Source organism: Babylonia areolata, chromosome 29 (genome assembly GCF_041734735.1).
Source record: "Babylonia areolata isolate BAREFJ2019XMU chromosome 29, ASM4173473v1, whole genome shotgun sequence".
NCBI lineage: Eukaryota > Metazoa > Mollusca > Gastropoda > Neogastropoda > Buccinidae > Babylonia > Babylonia areolata.
Window position 1 is genome coordinate 5,561,225 of NC_134904.1, and position 12,500 is coordinate 5,573,724.

At 48.5% G+C, this 12,500-nt stretch overlaps 1 protein-coding gene across 1 annotated transcript in view; it reads left to right on the top strand.

Annotated features, from left to right (window-relative positions):
* Positions 1-12,500, top strand: part of LOC143274778 (uncharacterized) — a 73,608-nt gene that overhangs the window by 50,410 nt on the left and 10,698 nt on the right. Inside the window, exons 3-8 of the mRNA XM_076578705.1 lie at positions 1,299-1,342; positions 4,685-4,763; positions 6,130-6,180; positions 7,370-7,539; positions 8,709-8,983; positions 10,447-10,647. Coding sequence (XP_076434820.1) covers positions 1,299-1,342; positions 4,685-4,763; positions 6,130-6,180; positions 7,370-7,539; positions 8,709-8,983; positions 10,447-10,647 — 820 coding nt within the window. The remainder of the gene's footprint in view (positions 1-1,298; positions 1,343-4,684; positions 4,764-6,129; positions 6,181-7,369; positions 7,540-8,708; positions 8,984-10,446; positions 10,648-12,500) is intronic.

A 12,500-nucleotide genomic window follows, 5' to 3' on the forward strand; every position in this document is an offset into this window, starting at 1 on the left:
TCATCCATCTGTATCCCCTCATCCATCTGTATCCCCTCATCCAGTCTGACAGCATCTGTATCCCCTCATCCATCTGTATCCCCTCACCCAGTCTTTCAGCATCTGTATCCCCTCATCCATCTGTATCCCCTCATCCAGTCTGACAGCATCTGTATCCCCTCATCCATCTGTATCCCCTCACCCATCTGTATCCCCTCACCCAGTCTGACAGCATCTGTATCCCCTCATCCATCTGTATCCCCTCATCCATCTGTATCCCCTCATCCATCTGTATCCCCTCACCCATCTGTATCCCCTCATCCATCTGTATCCCCTCACCCAGTCTTTCAGCATCTGTATCCCCTCATCCATCTGTATCCCCTCACCCAGTCTGACAGCATCTGTATCCCCTCATCCATCTGTATCCCCTCATCCAGTCTGACAGCATCTGTATCCCCTCACCCATCTGTATCCCCTCACCCAGTCTGATAGCATCTGTATCCCCTCACCTCGTCATTTTCATATTGCCTGTGTATACTGCTAAAATTCCACCGTACACCAACTCCTCTCTCCACGCATACACAGACGCACGGACACTTTTCAGACGCATACAGACACACAGACAGAGACTCTCTCTCTCTCTCTCTCTCTCTCTCTCTCTCTCACACACACACACACACACACGGACACGCGCGCGCACACACACACACATATACGAACGCGCGCGCGCACACACCCACACGCACACACACACGCTTGCTTGCTTGGCTGCTGAAACATACACAAACACACACATACACACAACACAACACAGTTTCAGTTTCAGTTTCAGTAGCTCAAGGAGGCGTCACTGCGTTCGGACAAAACCATATACGCTACACCACATCTGCCAAGCAGATGCCTGACCAGCAGCGTAACCCAACGCACACACCACACACACACACACACATAAGCACACACATACTCACAACACACACACAAACACACACACACACACACACACACACACACACACACACACACAAGCACACACATACACACAACACACACACACACACACACATGCATACACACAACACACACACACACACAGCACACAAAAAAAACAACCCACACACACATACACACAACACACACACACACACACACACACACACACACACACACACACACACACACACACACACACACACACACACACACACACACACACACACACACATCTGACATTTTCAATGCATTTTCCACAGTCCGCTATGAAAAAAAACAATGTAGACGACAAAGACTGTCATGCTGTCATAATACTGATGTGATTTCAGGATCGCCAACAGAGAGCGTTGCTGCCATGCCAAGAAAAGATAAGGTATATGTTTTGCTTTCTTTCTCCCTTCCTCTCCTCCTTCTTTCCTTCCTTCCTTCCGTTTCATCCCTTCTGTTTTTCCTTCCTTCCTTCTTCCTGTAAAAAAAATAAATAAATAAAAAATTCCCATTCTTTCTGTTTTCCTTTCCTTCCTTCTTTCTTTCTTTCGTTTATTTCTTTTATTTCTTCCTTCCTTCCTTCCTTTCTTCTTTCCTTTCCTCTTTCCTTCCTTTTCTCTTTCCTTCCTCTCTTCATTCATTCCTCTCTTCATTCATTCCTTTCTTCTTTCATTCCTTTCCTTCCTCTCTTCATTCATTCCTTTCTTCTTTCATTCCTTTCCTCTTTCCTTCCTTTTCTCTTTCCTTCCTCTCTTCATTCATTCCTTTCTTCATTCATTCCTCTCTTCATTCATTCCTTTCTTCTTTCCTTCCTCTCTTCATTCATTCCTTTCTTCATTCATCCCTCTCTTCATTCATTCCTTTCTTCATTCATTCCTCTCTTCATTCATTCCTTTCCTCTTTCCTTCCTCTCTTCTTTCATTCCTTTCTTCATTCATTCCTTTCTTCTTTCATTCCTTTCTTCTTTCCTTCCTTTCCTCTTTCCTTCCTCTCTTCATTCATTCCTTTCCTCTTTCCTTCCTCTCTTCTTTCATTCCTTTCTTCATTCATTCCTCTCTTCATTCATTCCTCTCTTCATTCATTCCTTTCTTCTTTCATTCCTCTCTTCTTTCATTCCTTTCTTCTTTCATTCTTTTCTTCTTTCATTCCTTTCCTCTTTCCTTCCTTTCTGCATTCATTCCTTTCCTCTTTCCTTCCTTTCTGCATTGATTCCTTTCCTCTTTCCTTCCTCTCTTCATTCATTCCTTTCTTCTTTCCTTCCTTTCTTCATTCATTCCTTCCTTTCTTCTTTCCGTCCTTAAATCCTACCCACCTTCCTTCTAATCTTCCTTCCTTCCTTCTTTCATTTTACTCTCTAATCCTTCCTCCTTTCCTTCCTTCCTTCCTTCCTTCCTATCTTTCTTTCTTCTTTCATTCATTCCCTTCTTCATGTTACGACGGAGAAAGTCTATGAAAAAACATAATTATAAACACACCGGGTGTTGTAGAATAAGAGTAGAATCATTCTGATAAGAAATGTTGTAACTTTGTCTCTGAATTCGTGCGAGAACCAGTGGTTTGAAATGTTGACACTTTTTACCGCAGTGAGATTTATTTTACTACCCACAGTAAAAAAGAAGAAAGAAAAAAGAAAAGAAAAAAAAATCGAAAGAAAAGAGGTAAAGCCACACACACACACACACACACACACACACACACACACACACACACACACACAGAGAGAGAGAGAGAGAGAGAGAGATCTTTCCCCATTTGTAAGTTTTATAGACTGAGCAGGCATCCTGTATTTCACCGATGTTACAGTGTATTCATCGTAACAAATCAACAATGTTGACACCAGATGTTACAAGTGTTTCCCTGCCCCCCCCCCCCTGCTTTCCCCCCCCCCCATTCCCGCCCCCACCCCAAAAAAATGATGACAACAAACAATAAAGAGCGGTAACTCTATCCATACACAAGATTAAAAGACTATGCCAGTCTTGAATAATCAAAACTGACATACAAACAAAAGAAGCTAATTTGTGTGTGTGTGCATTTCTTCTGTCGTTGCTGCTGTGTGCACATGTCAAATCATCGGTTTTTGGACAAGACCGGGGTCTTCCTTTTCTTGACCAAGTGTCTGGATTTGTTCCAATGTACCGTACCGTACCGTTTGTTTGTCTGTGAGCTAGCTGAATCGAAAGCGAAAGCAGCATTGATTTTTGGAAGTTGTGTACTTTGTGTATGGAGAGAGTTACCACTCTTATATTGTTTGTTAATCATTCCTTGCCTCATTATTCTTTAATGTTGACACCAGATGTTACAGTGTTTCCAACAGAACAAATCAGCAATGTTAACACCAGATGTTACAGTGTTTCCAACGTAACAAAACATCAGAGTGGACACCAGGTGTTACAATGTTTCTGACGAAAGAAAACAACAATGTTGACACCAGATGTTACAGTGTTACAGACGTTACAGTGTTTCCGACGTAACAAAGCAACAATGTTTACACAAGAAGTTACAGTATTATACACGCTACAGTGTTTTCAACGTAACAAAACAATGTGGACACAAGATGTTACAGTGTTACAGACGTTACAGTGTTTCCGACGTGACAAAACAACACTGTGGACACCAGACGTTACAGTGTTTCCAACGTAACAAAACTACACTGTGGACACCAGACGTTACAGTGTTTCCAACGTAACAAAACTACAATATGGACAACAGACGTTACAGTGTTTCCAGCGTAACAAAACAACAATGTGAACACCGGACGCTACAGTGTTTCCAACGTAACAAAACTACAATATGGACACCAGACGTTACAGTGTTTCCAACGTAACAAAACTACACTGTGGACACCGGACGTTACAGTGTTACAGACGTTACAGTGTTTCCAACGTAACAAAACTACACTGTGGACACAAGATGTTACAGTGTTACAGACGTTACAGTGTTTCCAACGTAACAAAACTACACTGTGGACACCAGACGCTACAGTGTTTCCCACTTAACAAAACAACACTGTGGACACCAGACGTTACAGTGTTTCCAACGTAACAAAACTACAATATGGACACCAGACGTTACAGTGTTTCTAACGTAACAAAACAACACTGTGGACACCAGACGTGACAGTATTTCCAACGTAACAAAACTACACTGTGGACACCAGACGTGACAGTGTTTACAACGTAACAAAACTACACTGTGGACACCAGACGTTACAGTGTTTCCAACGTAACAAAACTACAATGTGGACACCAGACGCTACAGTGTTTCCGACGTGACAAAACAACACTGTGGACACCAGACGCTACAGTGTTTCCAACGTAACAAAACAACACTGTGGACACCAGACGCTACAGTGTTTCCGACGTGACAAAACAACACTGTGGACACCGTACGTTACAGTGTTTCAAACGTAACAAAACAACACTGTGGACACCAGACGTGACAGTGTTTCCAACGTAACAAAACTACACTGTGGACACCAGACGTTACAGTGTTTCCAACGTAACAAAACTACAATATGGACAACAGACGTTACAGTGTTTCCAACGTAACAAAACTACACTGTGGACACCAGACGTTACAGTGTTTCCAACGTAACAAAACAACAATATGGACAACAGACGTTACAGTGTTTCCAACGTAAAAAAAACAATGTGGACACAAGATGTTACAGTGTTACAGACGTTACAGTATTTCCAACGTAACAAAACCACAATGTGGACACCAGGTCCGAGGCTGGGGCAGGAAGGACGTGTCTCGCTGGCTGGAGAAGAGGAGCCTGGTGAAATTCGTTCCGCTTTTCCTCCGTGAGTGTCCGGCAATTAGTCGCTGTCTTTTCGTTTGTTTTGTATTTGTTTGTGTTTCTTTTTACCACAACAGATTTCTCTGTGTGTGAAATTCGGGCTGCTCTCCCCAGGGAGAGCACGTCGCTACACTACAGCGCCAACTTAAAATAAAAAAAATTAATTTTTTTTCCTGCGTGCAGTTTTATTTGTTTTTCCTATCGAAGTGGATTTTTCTACATAATTTTGCTCAGGAACAACCCTTTTGTTGCCGTGTGTTCTTTTACGTGCGCTTAGTGCATGCTGCACACGGGACCTCGGTTTATCGTCTCATCCGAATGACTAGGATCCAGACCACCACTCAAGGTCTAGTAAAGAAGGAGAAAATATCGGCGGCTGAGCCGTGATTCGAACCAGTGCGCTCAGATTCTCTCGCTTCCTAGGCGGACGCGTTACCTCTAGGCCATCACTCCACACAGGCCATCACTCCATATGTACGTTTGTTTTGGACTTTTTCTCAATGAGTTTCGATAATTAGATACCTGTATTAACTTTTTTTTCTCTCAGAGTATCGGTCATTGGATTGGTTCCGTATTTATTCAGACCGTCGGCAATCAAACACAATGTTTACGGGTTTTTTGGTGTTGGCTTTTTTCTCAGTGAGTTTCTGTGTGTGTGTGTGTGTGTGTGTGTGTGTGTGTGTGTGTGTGCGTGCGTGCGTGCGTGTGTGTGTGTGTGTGTGTGTGTGTGTGTGTGTGGTGTGTGTGTGTGTGTGTGTGCGTGTGTGTGTGTGTGTGTGGTGGTGTGTGTCTGGTGTGTGTGTGTGTGCGTGTGTGTGGTGTGCGTGTGGTGTGTGTGTGAGTATGTGTGTGGTGTGTGCGTGTGTGGTGTGTGTGTGTGCGTGTGTGTGTGTGTGTGTGTGTGTGTGTGTGTGTGTGTGTGTGTGTGTGTGTGTCTGTGTGTGTGTGTTGTTTCTCTTCCTTAAAAGATTCGGATTATGAATTTTGGTTCCATGTACTAAAACATTTGTGAGGATGACTACGGTAATTTTGGCACCTACTTCTGTGTTTATTATTTTTTTGACATTAACTTTCTTGATATGTCCACATTAAGTCTCTCCATACGAACGGCGAAAGAGACGACGTTAACAGCGTTTCACCCCAATTACCATCATCAAAATATTGCAAGCGGAAGGCTCTTATACTGAAGAGGTGAATGTTGACAAAGAATACCACAATTCTGACGACGGAAGCTAAAGGTTGGGTCATTGAGACACCCACTGGACATCCGAGGGGTCTGTGTAGAGGAGAAGAGAGGACTGGCCGTACTGAGTGAGTTAATCAGTTTTGTTGTGTGGTTGTCGCCTTTTATTATTATTATTTTTTTGCAGGGAATGGCATTGTAGGAGCGGATCTGGTGGAATCCAGGCTGTCATTCTTGTGTATGTATTTTGTTGTTGTTGTTGCTTACTTGTATTATTTACTAACTTTTTTTTAATTTTTTTTTAATTTTTTTTTTTTTACTGTTAACATCAGATTTCTCTGTGTGGAATTCAGTCTGGCTGCCCTCCTTAGGGAGAGCGCGTCACCACAGAACGTCGCCCTCTATGTATTCCCCCCTCCCCCCCCCCCCCCCGCGCCCTCGCCCCGTCCCCCCCCCCTGCCTCCGACCCCCTCCCGTTTTTTTGTGTTTTTTGTTTGTTTTGTTTTCTTTTTGTCTGTATCTAAGTGTGTTTGTTTTCGGCCTATCAAAATGGTATATTTCAGCAGGGGTGGGTGGGTGCGGGGGACAACCATTCTGATGCCGTGGGTTCTTTTACGTGCGCTTAAGTGCGAGCTGCACTGCATGCACGCTGTCCCTCGGCTTATCGTCTCATCCGAAAGACTAGCGGCCAGACCACCACTCAAGGTCTAGTGGATTGGTGGAGGTGGGGGTAGGGGTTGGCTTTAAAAAAAAAATTCAGGTCCATGTATGGGATTCTGTTGTGTCCATTAGCAACAGACAGTTCACGTTTCCGCACAACAAGATATCATTCATTTTAACTAGGTATCCTAGAGTTCCGAGAGTAAGATTGTGCTGAGTCGATCAACAAGTTAATCAATGGATTGTTTTGAGGGGGTGGACGTGTCGGACTGTCATATACAACGTGCAGTGTGTGTGTGTGTGTGTGTGTGTGTGCTGTGTGTGTGTGTGTGTGTGTGAGTGTGTGTGTGTGTGTGTGTGTGTGGTGTGTGTGTGTGCGCGCGCGCGCGCGTGTTTGTGTGTATGTGCACGTGTGTGTGTGTGTGTGTGTGTATGTGTGTGCACGTGCGTGTGTGTGTGTGTGTGTGTGCGCGTGTGTATGTGTGTGTGTGTGTGTGCACGTACGTGTGTGCGTGTGCTTGCGTGTGCGTGCGTGCGTGCGTGTGTGTGTGTGTGTGTGTGTGTGTGTGTGTGTGTGTGTTCGTTCTTTAATTTACCGTCTTTTGACTTTGAGTGATATTAGACGTGTGTGTGTGTGTGCGTGCGTGTGTGTGTGTGTGCGTGTGCGTGCGCGTGCGTGCATGCCTGTGTGCGTGTGCGCGCACGTGCGTGTGTGTGTGTGTGCGCATGCGTGTGCCTGTGTGTGTGCGCGCACGTCCGTGCTGCAGACGAGGAGGGGGTGGGCGTGTCGGACAGGGAACAGCTGCTGGCAGAGATCTACATGCTGCTGCACCCGGACAGCCCCCGTCTGGTGAGGAGGTCACCCCCCTCCTCCTCCTCCCTCTCCCTCTCCGCCGTCCACCCCAGGGACAGGGAGAAGTACCAGGCGGCGCTGCAGGTCTGTTTGGGGGGTATGGGTATGGGTATGTGTGTGTGTGTGTGTGTGTGTGTGTGTGTGTGTGTGTTGGGGGAGGGTGTTTGTGGGTGTGTTGGGGTGTAGGTGGGGTGTTTGTGGGTGTGGGTGTGTTGGGGGTTGGGGGTGGGGGGTGTTTGTGGGGTATTGGTATGGGTAGGTGTGTGTGTGGGGATGGGGGTGGGGGGGGGGTTGGGGGTGGTGTTGGTTGGGGGGGGGGAAGGTGTTTGTGGGTGAGTGTGGGCGTGGTGGTGTGTTTGTGGGTGAGTGTGTGTGTGTGTGTGAGTGAGTGTGGTGGTGGTGGTGGAGTGTTTCTGAGTGTGTGGGTGTACTTGTGGGTATGTGTGTGTGTGGGGGGGTATTGGGATAGTGTGGTGTGTGTGGTGGTGGTTGTGGGGTGTTTGTGTGTGTGTGTGTGGGGGTGGTGGGGGTGGTGGTGGTTGTGGGGTCTTTGTGTATGTGTGTGTGTGTGTGGGGGGGGGGGGGTGCGAGGGGGGGGTTGTTGGGTGTTTGTGTTTGTGTGGGTGGGTGTGTGGGTGGGTGGGTGTGTAGGGTGAGTGCGGGTGTTTTGGGGATTGGGGGGGAGGGAAAGTTGTGTGGGGGGAGGGAGGGTGAGGGTGTGTGTTTGGGTGGCTGGAGGCGGGACGGGGGGGGGGGGGGTTGAGTGTGTGTGTGTGTGGGGGGGGGGGGGGGGGGGGGGGGCGGGGGGGCGGGGTAGAGGGGGGCGCGAGGGGTTGTGTCGATGGGTGGCGTGTGTGTGTGTGTGTGTGTGTGTGTGTGTTTGAGTGGGAATGTGTGCGTCTGTGTGTTGGGGGAGGGGGGGGGGGTGAATTTCAGTGTGTGTGCAACAAAAGTGTTGTCCTGTTGCAAAATTCTGTAAAAAACAAAACAAAAACAAAACAAAAACAAACAAGAAAAAAAACAAAACAAAAAAACCCCACCTCACTGATAGGTTCACACACACACACACACACACACACACACACACAACCCATTCACTCAAGGCCTGACAAACGCGTTGGGTTATGCTGCTGGTCAGGCATTTATTTGCTTAGCAGATGTGGTGTAGTGTATATAGATTTATCCGAACGCAGTGCAAGTGACGCCTCCTTGAGAAACTGAAACTGAAACTGCAACTGAAACTCTCACACCAGGTTGCAAAATCTCCACCTTCCCAAAACTCCTCCTCCCCCGTCGTGCTGATTGGTTCACGAAACCGCTCCCCGGCTGCCGTGACCTTGACCGTGACCCCGACCTCCACCTCGACCTTGACCTCCGCCACGACCTTGTCCGTCCCGACCTCCAAGCCGAGGTCAAGGTCAGAGTCCGGGTTGGAGACGGAGGGGTCAGCAGCGATGACCTCACCTTCACCCGGAAGGAAGTACTTGAAGAGGAAGTCGACCCCTGCCGTGCACGATTATTTACAGAGGTGGGAGAGGTTGTAGTGGTTCAGCTGGTGGTTCCTTGTGTCGCTTGTTGCTACTGTGTGATGTTATGGTCTGTGTTTTTTTTTTTCCTGTTTTTTTTCTTCCTTTTTTTGTGCTTGTTTGTTTGTTTATGTTTGTGTTTGTGTGTGTGTGTGTGTGTGTGTGTGTGTGTGTGTGTGTGTGTACGTGTGTGTGTGTACGTGTGTGTGTGTGTGGGAGGGTGGGGGCAGGGCGGGGGGTGGGGGGGTAAGTATTCCCATGACAGTATTCAAATAATTGGATTCTGATGCTGAATTCGATACCTTTTCTGTCTGTCTGTCTCTGTCTCTCTGTCTCTTTATACCTGTCTCTCTGTCTTTGTCTCTGTCTCTGTCTCTATCTCTGTCTGTCTCACACACACACACACACACACACACACACACACACACACACACACACACACACACACACGTCGTATTAATATTTCTATCAGTCTATAAATGCATTACGATTTCGTCACAGCACACTACTTAGAATGGATGGTCGAGATGCCGTTGCTTTCACAGTGAAATTATTGATTTTCAGTAGTTGTTTGGTTTTGAATTTTATTTTTCATTATTATTCTCGTTATTGTTACGTGTTGTTAACTGTGCCCACATGCCATTAGGGCTGTTAAGCTATTGATAATTGAAAAGATATTTTCAGAGTTCTCTCTGTCTCTGTGTCTCTGCCTCTGTGTGTGTGTGTGTGTGTGTGTGTGTGTGTGTGTGTGTGTGTGTGTGTGTGTGTGTGTCTCGCTCTATCTGTCTCTCTCTGTCTCTGTCTGTCTGTCTCTCTCTGTGTCTCTCCGTGTCTCTGTCTGTCTGTCTCCGTCTCTTTCTCTCTCTCTCTCTCTCTCTGTCTCTCTCTGTCTATGTCTCTCTGTCTCTCTCTCTCTATGTCTGTCTGTGTGTGTGTGTGTCTCTCTCTCTCTCTTTCTCTCTCTCTCTCTATCTCTCTCTCTGTCTGTCTGTCTCTGTCTCTCTCTCTCTCTCTCGAGGTGTACTTTGCTATAAAATGACAGTGTGTCGGAACTATACATGCAATGTATGTAGCTGCCATGTTTTTAATGCATACTCATTATCGTAATTTACCCCCCCCCCCCAACCTTCAAATGGGGGCGTGGTTCTTTTTTTAATTTTATTTTGGTTATTATTCATTTGTTATCATTATTTTTATCATTATTATCATCATTATTATTATGATTTATCCATTTATCTTCTATAACAATAATAATAATAATAATAATAATAATTTATAATAATAATAATAATAATTATTATTATTATTTATCCATTTATCTTATCGTTGTCGTTATCGTCATCTCTTTGTCTATTTCTGTATGAAAGAGAGCGCTCAGACTGTAACCCCAACCTGTTCTCTGTCTGTCTCTCTGTCTGTCTCTCTCTCTGTCTGTTTTTCTGTCCTGTCTCGTCTGCCTTCAAAGGGGGACAACCGCCGCACAGAACGCCTCGCTGTTCGAGACCTTGGAGGCGGAAGGTCGTGTGTGCCTGCAGTGTGTCAGAGTTCACAGGTCAGAGGCGGCGGGGTCAAAGTTCGGCTTCTCCTACCAGACTCTGCCGGACAGTTGTCTGCTGGTGACCAACCTCAAGCCCTCCCCCACCCTCCCCTTGCAGATCGGAGACAGGTGAGTTGTTTCCCCCTCTCCCCCACCCCACCCCACCCCACCCCCTCCCCTTACAGATCAGAGACAGGTGAGTTGTTTCCCCCCTCTCCCCCACCTCACCCCCTCCCCTTACAGATCAGAGACAGGTGAGTTGTTTCCACCCTCTCCCCCACCTCACCCCCTCCCCTTACAGATCAGAGACAGGTGAGTTGTTTCCCCCTCTCCCCCACCTCACCCCCTCCCCTTACAGATCAGAGACAGGTGAGTTGTTTCCCCCCCTCTCTCCTCCACCCCACCCCCTCCCCTTACAGATCAGAGACAGGTGAGTTGTTTCCACCTCTCCCCCACCCCACCCCCTCCCCTTACAGATCAGAGACAGGTGAGTTGTTTCCACCTCTCCCCCACCTCACCCCCCTCCCCTTACAGATCAGAGACAGGTGAGTTGTTTGCCCCCCTCTCCCCCACCCCACCCCTCCCCTTACAGATCAGAGACAGGTGAGTTGTTTGCCCCCCTCTCCCCCACCTCACCCCTCCCCTTACAGATCAGAGACAGGTGAGTTGTCCCCCCCTCTCCCCCACCTCACCCCCTCCCCTTACAGATCAGAGACAGGTGAGTTGTCCCCCCCTCTCCCCCACACCCCACCCCCTCCCCTTACAGATCAGAGACAGGTGAGTTGTTTCCCCCCCTCTCCCCCACCCTACCCCACCCCCTCCCCTTACAGATCGGAGACAGGTGAGTTGTCCCCCCCTCTCCCCCACCTCCCTCCCCTTACAGATCAGAGACAGGTGAGTTGTCCCCCCCTCTCCCCCACCCCACCCCACCCCCTCCCCTTACAGATCAGAGACAGGTGAGTTGTCCCCCCCTCTCCCCCACCTCACTCCCTCCCCTTACAGATCAGAGACAGGTGAGTTGTTCCCCCCTCTCCCCCACCTCACTCCCTCCCCTTACAGATCAGAGACAGGTGAGTTGTCCCCCCCTCTCCCCCACCCCACCCCCTCCCCTTACAGATCAGAGACAGGTGAGTTGTTCCCCCCTCTCCCCCACCTCACTCCCTCCCCTTACAGATCAGAGACAGGTGAGTTGTCCCCCCCTCTCCCCCACCCCACCCCCTCCCCTTACAGATCAGAGACAGGTGAGTTGTCCCCCCCTCTCCCCCCACCCCACCCCCTCCCCTTACAGATCAGAGACAGGTGAGTTGTCCCCCCCTCTCCCCCCACCCCACCCCCTCCCCTTACAGATCGGAGACAGGTGAGTTGTTTCCACCTCTCCCCCACCCCACCCCACCCCCCTCCCCTTACAGATCGGAGACAGGTGAGTTGTTTCCCCCCCTCTCCCCCACCCCCCCCCTCCCCTTACAGATCAGAGACAGGTGAGTTGTTCCCCCCTCTCCCCCACACCCACCCCCCTCCCCTTACAGATCAGAGACAGGTGAGTTGTTCCCCCTCTCCCCCACCTCACCCCCTCCCCTTACAGATCAGAGACAGGTGAGTTGTTCCCCCCTCTCCCCCACCCCACCCCCTCCCCTTACAGATCAGAGACAGGTGAGTTTTCCCCCTCTCCCCCCACCTCCCTCCCCTTACAGATCAGAGACAGGTGAGTTGTTTCCACCTCTCCCCCACCTCCCTCCCCTTACAGATCAGAGACAGGTGAGTTGTTTCCCCCTCTCCCCCCACCCCACCCCACCCCCCTCCCCTTACAGATCAGAGACAGGTGAGTTGTCCCCACCTCTCCCCCCACCCCACCCCACCTCCCTCCCCTTACAGATCAGAGACAGGTGAGTTGTTTCCACCTCTCCCCCCACCCCACCCCCCTCCCCTTACAGATCAGAGACAGGTGAGTTATTTCCACCTTTCCCCCACCCCACCCCCTCCCC